The 16,309-nt window shown below is 41.6% G+C and overlaps 1 protein-coding gene across 2 annotated transcripts; it reads left to right on the top strand.

The window, feature by feature from the left end:
* The first annotated feature begins 983 nt into the window (after positions 1-983).
* Positions 984-14,666, top strand: LOC141600415 (transcription elongation factor SPT6-like). 2 transcript variants are annotated; one of them, XM_074420650.1, is made up of 20 exons: positions 996-1,186; positions 1,321-1,368; positions 1,936-2,056; positions 2,141-2,210; positions 2,325-2,482; positions 2,645-2,897; positions 3,019-3,207; positions 3,285-3,392; positions 3,479-3,865; positions 3,939-4,049; positions 4,129-4,908; positions 6,829-6,970; positions 7,055-8,226; positions 8,545-8,754; positions 8,932-9,322; positions 9,695-10,165; positions 10,435-10,902; positions 11,895-12,497; positions 12,763-13,191; positions 13,421-14,666. In XM_074420650.1, the coding sequence occupies exons 1-20, from the start codon at positions 1,153-1,155 to the stop codon at positions 14,380-14,382; spliced, it is 7,107 nt and encodes a 2,368-aa protein (XP_074276751.1). In that variant the 5' UTR covers positions 996-1,152; the 3' UTR covers positions 14,383-14,666. The 2 variants fall into 2 exon arrangements, with proteins under 2 accessions (XP_074276752.1, XP_074276751.1); XM_074420651.1 differs by lacking the exon at positions 11,895-12,497 and having other exon boundaries at positions 984-1,186.
* Positions 14,667-16,309: the final 1,643 nt, after the last annotated feature.

Genomic DNA, 16,309 nt, shown 5'->3' with positions numbered 1-16,309 from the left:
TTACTGGGGAAATTAATTACAGGGGTAATGAGTTCTTTGACAATAGGTTTGACATATAAGAGTAATGATTACCGATGAGATGTTTTACTCCCTTAGTCATTACCCAGTGGGGAGGGTGGTAATGTATTACCCTTTCGTGGGGGTAATAGATTCGGGAGGTGAATAGTTACTCTCATACTAAACATGAAAAATGCACCTCACATATCACTCCCCTACTCATTCCCCCTCGTTTACCCTCAATCCAAGTAAGCCCTCACGAGTAACACTCTCGTCAAGACCAATGGGCCTTTCACTCATACTCGGTTGAGTCCTATGCACTCGATCTAACACCACTTACTACTCTACTCACGAGTAACACTCTCGTCAAGCCCAAGGGTCCTCTCACCATTCCCGAAGGTCTTTTATCACTCTCGATAAAACTGGGTATTACACTCAATCCTCCCCATAAACCTCAATCTTCATAATCCCTAATTTCATAAACCCTAATTTAATTTAATCATCTTAATTTGGTAAAAAAAAAAAAATTGATGCACAGTCAATGAAGTTAGAATTATGAATTGAACTAGAAATCTATAATTGATTAATTTGTTTAAAATTTGATTAATTTTAGAAGGAAGAGTAAAGAAGGAATTTAATTTTCTTATTTTTTAGAAGGATAGGATATAGAAAAATTATGGTTAGATAAGAGTAAAGTTTTTGACTATAAAAGAGCAATAATTAGTCTTGCTGAAGACGGGTCGGAACACGTGACGGATAATGCCACTTACAAAATGGATAGGGGATAACCGGATAAGGTGAGGGTACCCTCATGTGCTTCCCTCTCTCCTCTATTTGGATCATATGTAAGACGAAATGGTATACGTCACTCTAAAATGACGAATACGTGTTTGTAAAAGAGCAATTAGGTTTGTTTATTCACAAACCATCCTTTGTCCGTCCGTAGGTGAATAAAACAAGGAAAAGAAAAAATGAAACCTGAAAAGGCGAAAACACACATTGTTTGCTGCTCCACTCTATATTAGTTCTCACTCACCTTCTCTCTTGCATTTCTCAAACCTGTACTCTCTCACTTCTCTCCTTAATTTCGATCAATTTCCTCATTTTCCCCACTCATTTTCTAGGGTTTCTTTCTGTAACCCTACCGCACTAACAATGGCCAGAAAAGCTGTAGTTTCCGAAGATGAAGGTAATACATTTCCGCATTTTCCATCTATTTCCCCCTTTTTTGCATGTTTTTCGCCCTTGTCAAAACCCTACTAAATTGCATTCTTCGATTATACGAATAATCCGCATATTTTATTTTTGTATTATTATTTACAGCTGATTTTGAGGACCAAGATGTTGAGCGAGAGGACGATGATGAAGACGGTATGTTTATTTCCCTTGTTTTTTTTGGGTTTTTCTTTTGTACGTTTTGATGAATTCCAAGTTGTCGCCTTTTCGGTTTATTATGATTAGTTTTTGTGGTGTTTTGATTTTCTTGGTGTTTGTTTATGTTTTATGTTTTTTTTTTGAAGAATTTGTGATGGAAAATGACTGTGACGCTCGAATTCCCATGAATTGAGTGGCAAGGTGAAAACTTTCTTATATTTCAATGTGGTATAACTTTTGTTAGAGGGAGCATTCAAAGTATAGGTGATGCACTGATGCATGCAAGTACTTTTTTTCGTATTGCATTTATCTGGAACCGATGTTGCTGTAAGCTTCATTGTGAAAATGATAATGGTAGTGTTGGAGAGTGATTTGAGCGTTCTTTCAAGCATATATGATGATGCCTGTACAAAGGTGATATATGTTTCTTTAATGTTTTGGTAATGCATTTTACGGAACCTTTGGTGTTATTTTTGATCGAGCTTTGATGTATTGTTTATCATTGTATGTTGTTGACTCCAAATTCTTTGAGTTGAGACAACGTTCTTAAGTTTTTTCTGGCAGGACTGGATGAGTATGAGAAGGATGATTTTATTGTTGACGATGTGGATGAAGAGGATGAAGAAGATCCTGTAGAAGATAGGGCTGATGATGGAGCGAGGCGTAAAAAGAAGAAGAGAAAGAAGTTGTTGATTCTCAGTGAATGTTTACTTCCAATATTTTATTAAATCTCTACTAATCACTCAAAAGCTTCTTTAACTCATTTCAGGGATTTTCAACTTGACGAGGATGATTTATTACTACTCCAGGAAGCCAATATTCCTGTTTCACGTGAAGCTGTGAGTGCAAGTTTTATTGTGTTGTACTTTACCATTTGGATGGGTAATGCAGTATGTATCTTCACCTCTCTCTGTTTTCCCCCTCCTGCTGAATGTGGTTTTGGATTTTAACAGGAAAACAAGTTTAAGAGATTGAAGAAAGTCAAAGGGGAACCTGAGGTGGAGCATTCTGGGTTTTGTGATGATGATGAGGATGATGGCAATATGGATGATGAGGATGATATGGCAGATTTTATTGTGGAAGATATAGACGAGACGGGCCCCTCCGTGAGGTATGAGATTATTTTCTACCCCTCCATCTCAATCATTTATTTCTCTTTGTGAGGAGTATTTTAATCAAAGGTAAACAAATGGTTGGGACCAAGGGAGTACTTTTTATTGCCTGTATTTGTCTTTGACCGTATTGTGTTTGACTTTCACTGAGTGACATTTAGGCGCCAGATTGTTAAGAAGTCTGGACAAGCAACTGGAGTTTCATCATCTGGTATTCAGGAAGCCCATGAGATCTTTGGAGATGTTGAGGATCTTCTTAATCAGCGGCGAGAAAACCGTGACCGAGGTAGGAGATACGATGAGACTGGTGAAAGAAGGCTTGAAGATGAGTTTGAGCCGTCACTCCTCATAAAGAAATATATGACCGAGACTGATGATCAAATCAGGGAAAATGATATACCAGAGAGAATCCAGGTTAGTTACATACTTGCATCCGTGAACTTGCTTTAACCTTGTTTAATGAGGTCATTATTTTTGATTCAGATTCCTTTCCAACCACCAAATTGCATGAAACCTGTTCTTTCTTATTTGACAGATGTCTGAAAGGAGTACTGGTCCTCCTTCCTTAGATGTTGGTGACATTAAAGCAGAGGCCACATGGATTAGGAAGCAGCTGGAATCTGCTGTACTTGTTAAGATGCCTGCGCTTGGGGAACAAGAGATTGAAGAGTTGGAGGATCATATTAGCAATTTTCTGAACTTCATTCATGTTCAGAAGCTTGATGTGAGTAGTGGCTTTTCTGTACTTTAGTTTCTTCTTGTATCAGTTGATGGCTTACCCTTGTCGTTTTGGTCTTGTAGCTCCCTTTCATTGCTATGTACCGCAAGGAAAACATTTCGAGTTTATTGAAGGACCCTGAAACGGGTGATTATGTTAATCGTGAGAAACCTTCTTTGAAGTGGCACAAGGTAATATGCAATTTGTAAATATACCCTATTATTGTAGTTCTTACGCATTTATCATGCTGGAGTAAATTTAAAAATTGGTTCTGCAGGTGCTTTGGGCTGTCCGAGAGTTGGATACAAAATGGCTTCTTCTTCAAAAGCGAAAGAACGCTCTTTTGGCCTACTACAATAAGAGGTTTGAGGAAGAATCTCGCAGAATATATGATGACACTAGACTCAGTTTGAACAAGCAACTCTTTGTGTCAATTGTTGATATGCTGGATCAAGCAGAATCTGAAAGAGAAGTTGATGATGTTGACTCAAAGTTTAATTTGCATTTTTCTCCTGGTGAGGCCGGAGTGGATGAGGGGAAATTTAAAATACCGAAGCGAAAATCCCATTATGGTGTGTGCAATAAAGCTGGTTTATGGGAGGTTGCCAGCAAGTTTGGCTGTAGTTCTGAGCAGTTTGGATTGCAGATCTCTTTAGTTGCAACGGTGAGTTTCATTATTGGTAAATATGTCATTTGGATTTTGGTTACGCTCCTTTGACTATATTTTTAACCTACAGAAAGGGGATGAATCAGATGATTTGAAGGAAACACCAGAAGAAGTGGCTTCAAATTTTACCTGTGCTGAGTTTGACTCACCTCAAAGTGTGTTAAAAGGTGCAAGGCACATGGTATGTATTTGAAAAATTTGTATGTGTCTTACTGAATTTCACTTTCTGCTGTATTTTAATTAGATTGTGACTATTTCAGGTAGCAGTTGAGATAAGTTGCGAGCCTCGTGTGAAAAAACATTTTCGGAGTGTATACTTTGACAATGCGGTGGTGTCAACATGTCCTACAACTAATGGGAACACTGTCATAGATGTTTTCCATCAGTTTGCAGGTGTGAAATGGTTACGCAACAAACCATTGAACAAATTCGAGGATGCACAATGGCTCCTTATACAAAAGGCAGAAGCAGAAAAGCTTCTGCAAGTCACTATAAAACTGCCAGATGAAATCCTTAGTAAATTGATGACCGACTCTCAGGAGAAGTACCTTAGCTGTGGTAAGAGCAGCTCTAATCAACTGTGGGATGAACAGAGGAAGCTAATATTAGAAGATGCTATTTTAAAAATTATACTGCCTGCACTTGAAAAGGAAGCAAGATTGCTGTTGACCAGCAGGTCAAAGAACTGGTTGCTAATGGAATATGGCAAACGGTTGTGGGATAAAGTATCTGTGGCTCCATATCGGCGCAAGGAGAGTGAGATTAGGTCAGATGGTGAGGTGGCTCCAAGGGTCATGGCTTGTTGTTGGGGCCCAGGAAAACCAACAACCACGTTTGTGATGTTGGATACATTTGGAGAGATCGTTGATGTACTAGAGGCTGGATCGATAAGCTTGAAGTCTCAAAATGTCACTGATCAGCAGCGTAAAAAACATGACCAGCAAAATCTTTTGAGGTTTATGACAGAACACCAACCTGAGGTGGTGGTCTTGGGTGCTACGAACTTTTCCTGCACCAGGCTGAAGGAAAATATTTATGAGGTATGTTTTGCTTAACTGCTTGTAAAATTGTGACCTAGTTCTAAGGAGTATGTAGATTGGGAAGATTAGTTAGTGCTTCTCCTTGCCATTTATGCCTTGTTGTCTAAGTATGATTACACGGTCTTTGAATGTTATAAACAGTCCAATAGTTCATAGAGCAGATGTACATTATTTGGTGTCTGGTTATTTTCTTATGTATTTTTGTCCATTTGGGTGCTCTTTGAACTAAAAATAACCAAGTTATGTTTTTTAACATCCTTAAAAGGGCCCACCAGAAAAAAATTTCTTTTGTATCCACCATAGCCAGTCGCATGGAACTATGGAAGGGTTGGAGATCTATTTTGCTTTCATTTGACGGAATGGCTTTTTGGCATTTCATTGTCTTAGAATTCTTTGAGGTTTTTATATGTAAGGCTTGTGAAATGATGACTAATTATTTTTTTCCTAACTTATTGCGTGTTTGGCTATGATCTCATTCGACATGGGAGCTCTAGTCAAGGTGGTTCTGAGGGCACTCAATTTGGAAGAAGAATAAAGCACAAAGTGGTGTCCAAAATTTCGCATGGGTGTATGGCTTTTTCACCCAAAAAATGACACCCTTGGTGTATATAGGAGTAGAATTATTACCAGTCACATCGAATCTAATTAGTAAGGATTACTGTCAGAGCTGAAGGGATTAGAAGGTGATCCCTAGTGAGAGTAACATGGATATCTGTCAGACATGAGACTTGGCTTCCTGGCAGATTATTTTCTAGGTAGCGAAGGCCATGAGTAGATTCTATGATCAAGTGGTGAAAGTTAACGGAAAAAACAACGTAAATGCTTAGCTAATATGGCCATAACCTGTATTTTGTTCAGTAGCATGGATATTAATATAATTGTAGGAAAATTTGTAGGAAGCATGCCACCTTTGGAACTGTTGGTGGAACAAGTAGGTGAGCAAAGCAAGAATGTTATAACCTAGAAATGTAGGGGCAATAAATTTTACTCCCTCCATTTCATGATTTTCTTCCCATTTGCTTTTAGAGGTCAAAGTTGCAATACTTGGATCGTCAATACATTAAAATATATTATGATATGATACTAAAATATTTACATTTATATTAAGGAAAAAGCTTTCACAAAATAATACACTAATAAAAAAAACTCCTAATATATAATACAAATATATATGGTCAAAGTGGCGCAGTGGAGACCATGAAAAAGTAAATGGGAAGAAAACCATGAAATGGAGGAAGTATAAACGGTATATACAAGGTAGAAGGGATGCAAAAGGCACCAGTATTAAAGAAAGGAAGATGACATTTCTATGTGGGACAAGAAGGCGCTAGATATTGGGTGGATTAAATATGTGAAGGTTGGAAACTAAAGAGTTATGGTTGGAGTCTTGGAGATAAGGAGGTAAAAAGGTTGATGGGGGTCGTTGCTTGATACCTTGTTCAATGGCTAGTGACATATTTGTTTAATTTTTTTTGGTTCACTTGAATTTCTTATTTGTTATCTTTCCCATTATTTTTCAACTACTTTTCTTTTTGGGTTTTCGTTACCTTGGTTCTTTTCTTCACATTTGGTCAATATGTTCTTTGTCCTTCGCTTTCCTTTGTTGACAATCATTTTGTCAGCCAATCTTGATGTGATTTACTGGTGTTTTTTCTTCTTCTTGTTTTACCACCTCACATTGATGATATCGTCCTATGTCAAATCATATAAGAAGGCTTTGTTGTGTTTATATTGTTGCTCTTGTGTTAAAGCTAAGGATATTGTTAGGTTTGCTAGGTAACTTCATGCTTTTGTGATCCATGAAAAATGAAGCTGTCTGCAATGTCTAGTGATGAAAATATTACTATCAATTGATTGATTGTTCTGTTTTTGTTAGCTGGGTAATTTTCACTAACCTGTTTCATACTTATCTTCTCTTAGATTGTTTTTAAGATGGTTGAAGAAAATCCTAGAGATATGGGTCATGACATGGACGGGCTGAGTGTTCTCTATGGAGATGAATCTTTGCCTCGTGTATATGAAAATTCTCATGCATCGTCTGAACAGATCCCTGGTCAGCAAGGTATATATAGCAGATCGATAATGTGAACTACTTTTTGTTTTACTCTTCATAAGTTGGAGTCACCTATTTATTATTTTTTCTCAGGCATTGTGAAAAGAGCAGTTGCTTTGGGACGCTATATTCAGAATCCATTAGCTATGGTTGCTGCACTTTGTGGTACAGAAAAGGAAATTTTGTCATGGAAATTTAGTCCTCTTGAGATCTTTCTGAATGCTGATGAGAAATATGAGATGGTGGAACAGATAATGGTTGATGTTACTAATCAGGTGGGCCTTGATCTAAATTTGGCTGCAAATCATGAATGGCTGTTTGCCCCACTGAAATTCATCTCGGGTCTTGGGCCCAGGAAAGCAGCTTCCTTACATAGGTCATTGGTCAGGGCCGGGGCAATTGTGACACGAAAAGACTTGCTGACTAGTCATGGACTTGGAAGACAGGTATTCATTAGCGCTGCCGGTTTCTTGCGTATTAGACGCAGTGGTTCAGCTGTTAGTGCCAACCAATTTGTTGATATCTTGGATGATACAAGAATACATCCGGAGTCCTATTCTCTCGCACAAGAAATGGCAAAAGACATATACAAGGCAATTGCTGGTGATGACAATCTGGAAGATGATGATGATGCATTTGAGATGACAATTGAAAATCTTAGGGACAGACCAAGTGCTCTAGTATCTTTTAGTGTTGATGAATATGCTAAAGATTCTGATCGCATGTCTAAGATTGAGACCTTGCATGGCATAAAACTGGAGATGATTCAAGGGTTTCAAGACTGGCGTAAGCCATATGAAGAGCTTAGCCAAGATGATGAGTTTCATTTGATTTCTGGTGAAAATGATGGTAGTCTTGGTGAAGGGCGTATTGTCAAAGCTACTGTTCGCAGGGTGCAAGCACAGAGGGCAATTTGCTCCATTGAATTAGGATTATCTGGTATGCTCACTAGGGAAGACTATTCGGATGATTGTGGGGATTCTGATTTGACTGAGAAGTTGCACGAAGGGGATGTTCTTACTTGTAAAATCAAGTCAATCCTGAAAGACAGATATCAGGTGTTTCTAACCTGCAGAGAGCAGGATATGAGAAAGAGGCAACAAAGTACAGAAACCCTGGATCCTTACTATCATGAAGACCAGAGCAGCTTACGAAGTGAGCAAGAAAAGGCTCGTAGAGAGAAGGAGCTTGCAAGGAAACATTTCAAGTCAAGGATGATTGTTCATCCTCACTTTCGGAATATCACAGCTGATGAAGCAATGGAGGTAGAAATGCATATAACGAACTTTTATATGGTTGACCCCTCCCATTTTCTGTTGGTTTGCCGTTTCGGATATCTGGGTTACAAAATAAAGTGTTTGCCATTCAATCGACCACTTGATTATCTTTCCAAGTTCTTTATAAAGATGTTCTGATGTTCATGTTCAATTTTAAGATGCACTTTCAGATATGGCTGTTAAGTTGTCCATTTTTATGTTATTTGCTTTTGGGACAGTAATTCTGCATATGGAATCAAATCTAAATGTATCCCTTTTTTAGTTTCATTGCTAGTGCTTATCACCCTCCACTTGCTCGATGTACAGTTTTTAGCCGGCAAGGATCCTGGCGAGAGCCTGATTCGCCCAAGTTCTCGAGGCCCATCTTATTTGACACTAACTCTTAAGATCCATGATGGTGTATATGCTCACAAGGATATACTTGAGGGCGGGAAAGACCACAAAGATATCGCAAGCTTGCTTCGCATTGGGAAAACTCTGAAAATTGGAGAGGACACTTTCGAAGATTTGGATGAGGTTTGTATTGTGTATTTATGGCAATCAATTCTTCTCACGTCTCCCTCTGGAGATGATGCATCTCATTTTTGTTGAATAGCTGGCGATGATGGAATATTCTTGCACGTTGTTTTTCTTCAATAAGGACTGGATTTTTACTGTGAAGTGGTCTCGTTACATTTGCTTATGGGTTTGCAGGTTATGCATCGTTACGTCGATCCATTAGTTGGACATCTGAAGGCAGTTCTGAATTATCGGAAATTCAAGATGGGGACAAAAGCAGAAATTGATGAGATCCTTAGGGCTGAAAAATTGGAAAACCCAATGAAGATTGCTTATTCCTTTGGGATTTCTCACGAGCATCCTGGTGCTCTTATTCTCACGTACATACGAAGTTCCAATCCGCATCATGAGTATATTGGTCTATACCCCAAGGGATTAAAATTCCGCAAACAGATATTTGAGGATGTTAATAGGCTAATGGCATATTTTCAACAGCACATTAATGATCCCATCCATGAGTCACAGTCAGCTGCGGCATCTGGTGGATGGAGTGGCTCTGGTGGTAATGATGGTGGGGGTAGGACAGGTAATCACCGTGGATTAAGTATGACTGACTTTCTCTGGATTTCTTTCTAATTTCTTTGTAGATAGATGCATTTGCTTTGCTTTTACTTTCACGACTAACGAATGGTTTGATAAACCTGTGAACATTCGTTATCCTTTTACTTTCGGTGCCATTAGATTTCAACATCAGTTCATACTATGGATTTCAGAACCCTTTTAGATGTTGGAAATATGCACTGACCATAATTCAGGGACAAGCGGTCTCAGTAATTCTCCACACCGGGTCTCATTTTTAGAAGATAAAAAACATTTATTCAGTTGCTGCTTCCATAATGATTGCTTTGTTGCTAGTATTGTGTTTGAAACACAACTGACATCTCTATTTTCCCTCAAGGTCAATATGAAGGTGGACGTGGGCGCGGACGCGGGCGTGGACGCGGACGCGGACGTGGAAGAGATTCTAATAATGGTGGTGACAGAGATGGTGGCTATTCTGATCAACAAGATTCTGGCTATGGTGGTTCAAAGTGGAGCTCTGATAACAAAGAAGGGAATACCAGCTGGGGAAGCGGTGGAGGTGGAACTAGTGGTGGCGGTGGGGGTTGGGGAGCTGGCGATGGTGGCGGCGGTGGTGGGGGTGACAGTTGGAGTAAGAAAAACAATGCGGAAGGTGAAGGCGGTGGAACCGGTAGTGGCGGTGGGGGGTGGGGAGCTAGTAGCAGCGGAGGAGGTAGTGGTGGTGGTGGCAGTTGGGGTAATAACAACGGTGGAGGAGATGGAGGTGGAACCGGTGGGGGTTGGGGAGATAGCGGCAGTAAAGGAGGTAGTGGCGGTGGCAGTTGGGGTACTAACAACAATGCTGAAGGTGGGGTAACAACACTGTTCTTTTTACTTTCCGAGGCGTTAGATTCTTACATCAGTTCATAGTTTTATAGTTTATACTGTGGATTTCATAATTCTTTTAGGTATTGGAAATATGGACTGACTATCCATCACTCTTAACAATTCTCCATCCCTGGTCTCCTTTGTTAGAACTTGGAACATAAAAATATTTATTAACTTGCTGCTTCTATAATGATTGCTTTGTTCGGTATTGTGTTTGAAACACAATTGACATCTCTTTTTTTCCCCAAGATCAATATGAAGGTGGACGTGGACGTGGGCGTGGTCGCGGACGCGGTCGCGGTCGCGGAAGAGACTCCAATAATGGTGATGACAGAGATGGTGGCTATTCTAATCAACAAGATTCTGGCTATGGTGGTTCAAAGTGGAGCTCTGATAACAAAGAAGGGAATACAAGTTGGGGAAGCGGTGGAGGTGGAACCAGTGGTGGCAGTGGGGGTTGGGGAGCTGGTGGTGGCGGTGGCGGCAGTGGTAACAGTTGGGGTAAGAAAAACAATGCAGAAGGTGAAGGTGGTGGAACAGGTAGTGGCGGTGGGGTGTGGGGAGCAAGTAGCAGCGGAGGAGGTAGTGGTGGTGGTGGCAGTTGGGGTAATAACAACGGTGGAGGAGATGGAGGTGGAACCGGTGGGGGTTGGGGAGATAGCGGCAGCAAAGGAGGTAGTGGCGGTGGCAGTTGGGGTACTAACAACAATGCTGAAGGTGGGGGTAACAACACTGTTTTTCCTTTTACTTTCCCAGGCATTAGATTCTTACATCAGTTCATACTTCGTATTTCAGAATTCTTTTAGGGGGCGTTTGGTATGGGAGATTGGGAGTGTAAGGAAAGGAAAGGGTTCCCTTTGTTAGTGTTTGTTTAAGGAAATCAATCTTTCCCTTACCCCCCAATCCCTGTACATCCATTCCCTTTCCCCATTCATCCATATCACCTCCTAACATACGCACCACCATCATTGTCGCTATCCCACTCCGACACCTGCTGCGACCACATAAAGCGCAGCATTGCTGCCCTTCTACTACCATACACGCCGACAACCCACAACCGATGCCGGCGACACCTCCATCAGCCCATCCCCACCACCTACTGAATTTTTAAGTACTCTACTTACCGAACTCCATGCACCACCATCTCCAGAACACTGCTCATCACCATCTATCCGACCATAGACCTTCATACTGCCGGCGAACCAAACAACTCGGAATTGACTTCATATATGGTGTTTTAGCCTTTTAGGGGGTGGGGAAAGGTGTTTCAAGGGTGGGGATGGGAGCCGAGGATGGTGCAAGTTGGGTGGCCTGAGGTCTGAGGAACGAGAGCCAACGTGGTTGGTTTTGGTAATTTTTGTGATGGGAGTGGAGGCACTGGGTGGGTTGGGATGGGCTTATGCACTAAAGCTTTCTATTGAGTTTTAAACCAAACAATGTTTTTAATCAAAGGGAATTTGATTCCTTACCCCTTGTTTCCCTTTGGTGATTCCATTCCCTTTCCCTTTGCCAAACCAAATGCCCCCTTAGGTATTGGAAATATGGACTGACAATTGTTTGGGGATAAAAGCACTCTTAACAATTCTCCACCCCCGGTCTCCTTTGTTAAGAGAAATAAAAACATTTATTCAGTTGCTGTTTCTATTATGATTGCTTTGTTGTTCAGTATTGTGTTTGAAACGCAATTAACATCTCTTTTTTTCCCCAAGGTCAATATGAAGGTGGACGTGGGCGTGGTCGTGGACGCGGTCGCGGTCGTGGTCGCGGAAGAGACTCCAATAATGGTGGTGACAGAGATGGTGGCTATTCTGATCAACAAGATTCTGGCTATGGTGGTTCAAAGTGGAGCTCTGATAACAAAGAAGGGAATACCAGTTGGGGAAGCGGTGGAGGTGGAACTAGTGGTGGCAGTGCGGGTTGGGGTTCTGGCGGCGGCGGTGGTGATACTTGGGGTAAGAAAAACAATGCAGAAGGTGAAGGTGGTGGAACAGGTAGTGGCGGTGGGGGGTGGGGAACTAGTAGCAGTGGAGGAGGTGGTAGTGGTGGTGGTGGCAGTTGGGGTAATAAAAACGGTGGAGGAGATGGAGGGGGAACCGGTGGGGGTTGGGGAGCTAGCAGCGGTGGCAGTTGGGGTACTAACAACAATGCTGAGGGTGGCGGTGGGGGGTGGGGAGCTAGTAGCAGTGGAGGAGGTGGTAGTGGTGGTGGTGGCAGTTGGGGTAATAAAAACGGTGGAGGAGATGGAGGGGGAACCGGTGGGGGTTGGGGAGCTAGCAGCGGTGGCAGTTGGGGTACTAACAACAATGCTGAAGGTGGGGTAATAACAACACTGGTTTTCTTTTTTACTTTCTGAGGCATTAGATTACATCAGTTCATACTTTTGGTTTTCAGAATTCTCTTAGATGTTGGAAATATGGTCTGACTATAGTTTAGGGACAAAAGCACTCTTAATAATTCTCCACCCCGGTTTCTTTTTTGGGAGGATGAAGCATATATCAGTTGATGCTTCCATAATGCATGGTTTCTTTGTTTTTCATTCTTGTGTGTGATACATGTTTGACATCTCTTTACTTGAAGGTCAATATGAAGGTGGGCGCGGGCGCGGACGCGGACGTGGACGTGGACGTGGAAGAGACTCACACAGTGGTGGTGACAGAGATAGTGGCTATCCTGATCAGCAAGATTCTGGCTATGGTGGTTCGAAGTGGAACTCCGATAACAAAGAGGGGAATACAAGTTGGAGGGGTGGTGGCGGTGGAACTAGTGGCGGCGGTGGGGGTTGGGGCATTGGTAGCAGCGGCGGTGGGGGTGATAGTTGGGGAAATAAAAACAATGCACAAGGTGGAGATGGTGGAACCGGTAGTGGTTGGGGAGCTAGTAGCGGCGGAGGTGGTGGCAGTTGGGGTAATAAAAACGGTGGTGGAGGTGGAGGTGGGGGTTGGGGAGATAGCAGCAGCAAAGGAGGTAATGGTGCTGGAAGTTGGGGTACTAGCAACGATGCTGAAGGTGGGGTAATAACAACATTGGTTTTCCTTTTAATTTCCAACTCTTGATTAACTCTTTTAGATGTTGGAAATATCAAATATGGGCTGATCATAGTTTAGGGACAAACACATTCTCAACAAATTTCCACCCCTAGAAAATGAAGCATAAATTCAGTTGATGCTTCAATAATGATTGCTTTGTTGTTTATTTCTTGTGCTTGATACATGACTGACATTTTTTTTTCTTGAAGGTCAATATGATGGTGGGCGTGGGCGCGGACGCGGGCGCGGACGTGGGCGTGGACGTGGAAGAGACTCATACAGTGGTGGTGACAGAGATAGTGGCTATCCTGATCAGCAAGATTCTGGGTATGGTGGTTCAAAGTGGAGCGCTGATAACAAAGAAGGGAATACCAGTTGGAAAAGTGGTGGCAGTGGTGGAGGATGGGGAGCTGGGGGAGGCGGCGGAGGTAATGGTGATGGTGGTAATAAAAACAGTGCAGAAGGCGGAGGGGGTGGAATCTCTAGTGGCGGTGGGGGTTGGGGAACTCGTGGCAGTGGAGAAGGCAGTGCTAGTGGTGGTGGCAGTTGGGGTAATAGGAGTGGAGGTGGGACTGGTAATGGCGGTGGGGGTTGGGGGGATAGTGGGAGGGGTGGTGGCAGTAGTTGGGGTGATAAGAAGGGTGATGGAGGCGGAACCAGTAGTGGTGGTAAGGGTTGGGGAGGTAATGGCAGTGGAGGCGGTGGTGGTGGTAATGGCAGTTGGAGTAATAAGAACAATGCAGGATTTGGTGAAACTGGTAGTGGCAGTGGGGATTCGGGAGGTAGTGGGGGTGGAAGTTGGGGTAACAAAAGCAATGCAGGAGGTCCAGGTGGAACAGGTAATGGCAGTGGAGGTTGGGGAGCTAGTGGTAGCAGCGGAGGTAGTGATGTTGGGGGTGGCGGCAACAGCATTTTGGGTAATATCAATAGTGGAGGAGGTGGAAGTGGAACCAGTGCCAGCGTGGGTTGGGGAGATAGTGGTAGTAAAGGAGGTAGTGGTGGTGGTGGCAGCTGGGGTAACAAAAACAATGACGGAGGTGGATTGGGTAGTGGTAGTGGGAGTGGGGGATGGGGAGATGGTGGCAGCGGAGGTGGTGGAACCAGTGGCGGCGGGAAGGGCTGGGGAGGTGGAGATCGTGGTGGGGATGATAAATCTGGCGGTGGCTGGTAGTTGAAGAGCTTGCTGGTGAATGCCTGGACTATAGTATCGGTTTTTGCAACAAAATTCTGCCCTGAGAAAGCAATTAGTCCGTTGTTAAGTTGTGTTCTCGCAGTAAGTAGTTGTGTTGGTAGTAAGTAGATCGTTGCAGTAGTGTTTTTCCATAATTATGGCCTTTACAAGGCTAATGAAAATAGAAGTGCAGGTAAATTAAGATAACATCACCCACTTATTGTAAGATCGTCTGATCCTTGTTATGAAATTATTCAATGATGAAGCTGCTGAATTTTATGTTATTGTAGTAGCTTGCATAAATTCCCTTTTGGAAAAAAAAAAAAACAATGTTGCATAGACTCTAAAGACGCAAAGCAAAAGCAGTTGAAGTTTATTATACTCTTGCTTATTAACTGAAAAGTTACTGTCAAACACAACCAGAAATTTGTGCAATTTTCTAATGTTGAATAATTCAACAATTATTAGTCACCCAAGTGCGGCACATAGGGCATGTATTCTTCTCAGCAAGCCAAGGTTCAATACAACTGGTATGAAACACATGACCGCAACTTAACGCTTTTACTGCAACACCTTTCTTCACCATTTCTTGACATATTGTGCACTCCGTCTCTGTCACTTTGCCCCTATTGATCATTTGTGACTGCTTACCACGCATAACCGTGGGTTGTCTCTGGGTAGGACGTCTCATATGTTGTTTTGGAAGACTATCATGTAATCGTCTATGATGTGATACCATTGAATTAACAAAAGTTTGGTGCATGCCTTCGTTACAAAAGCCGAGGTCATTTGAGCGATGTGATGCACTTTCATTAAAAAAGCTAAGGTCATTGGAGAGACGTGTATTCGGACATGCGGCTGCTCTTTCATTTAAAAAGCTGAAGTCATTTGAGAAATGTGTATTCCGACATGCCGTTGCTCGTTCACCAAAAAAGCTCAAGTCATTTGAGAGATGTGTATTCCGACATGCGGCTGTTCCCCTTGTATCAGCTACAAACTCGCCTAACCGCCCTCTGGTGGGTTGTTGTCCCCCGAAAATGGAGTCGCACCATCTTTCTTGGAGGATGGAGAATGAATCGTGTGGTGGTGGTCGTTTTTCTCGTGGCGCCTTCGAATGATCGCTTCCCATGGGATTTTAAAGATAACGTTATTGGATTGAACAATACAAGTGTCTTCTTATAAAGGTTAAATTTCGCCCAGGTTAATGAGAGATTTAGTAGTATGATTTACCATTTAATCCGAGCATGCACGCCATCAAATATCGATATCATAGTACTAATTGTGTTAGCATGGTATTAATAACTAATAAGCCTCATCATATAATTCATACATGCTTAGGTAATACTCTACTTCTTAACAAAAATCACATTATATTTGCCACACAATGAAGATGCATTCCCAAGTTATCAATGAAACCAAGAGAAAAAGGAACATATATCAGATTTATTTGTTGTTGAGCATATGTGTATTTTTTCTGAGCTTATGACCTCAAATTTTATTTGTTTTTGAGTATTTGTGTATTTTTTATGAGTTTATTATAATTTATAAGTTAGATTTTAATTTTTTTTTCCCGTCAAAACTCAAATTTAACTAGACTTATATGTAATGTTTTTGAGTTTTGTTGTAATTTTTTGAGTTTTATTTTTAACTAAATGAACTCAAAAACTTTATTGTAAAACTCATACTCCCTCCTATTCTACATAACTCTCTCCTTTTATGGAGGACACGAGAATTAAGGGAGGGGAATATTATATGATAAAGTATTGGAGTGGGGTATGAGATTGGAGAGAGGGAAGGTATTATGTGATTAAAATAAGTATTGTTATGAGGTAAAATGATTAAAATAAGGATTGTTGTGGGGTAAAGTGATTAAAATAAGATAAAGTATGAGTATTGTGGGGATATTGTTGTGGGGTGAGGTAATTAA

The sequence above is a fragment of the Silene latifolia genome, chromosome 9 (genome assembly GCF_048544455.1).
Source record: "Silene latifolia isolate original U9 population chromosome 9, ASM4854445v1, whole genome shotgun sequence".
Classification (NCBI taxonomy): Eukaryota; Viridiplantae; Streptophyta; class Magnoliopsida; order Caryophyllales; family Caryophyllaceae; genus Silene; species Silene latifolia.
The sequence above is the reverse complement of the archived record's forward strand: the minus strand, read 5'-3'. Positions and strand labels throughout refer to the sequence as shown.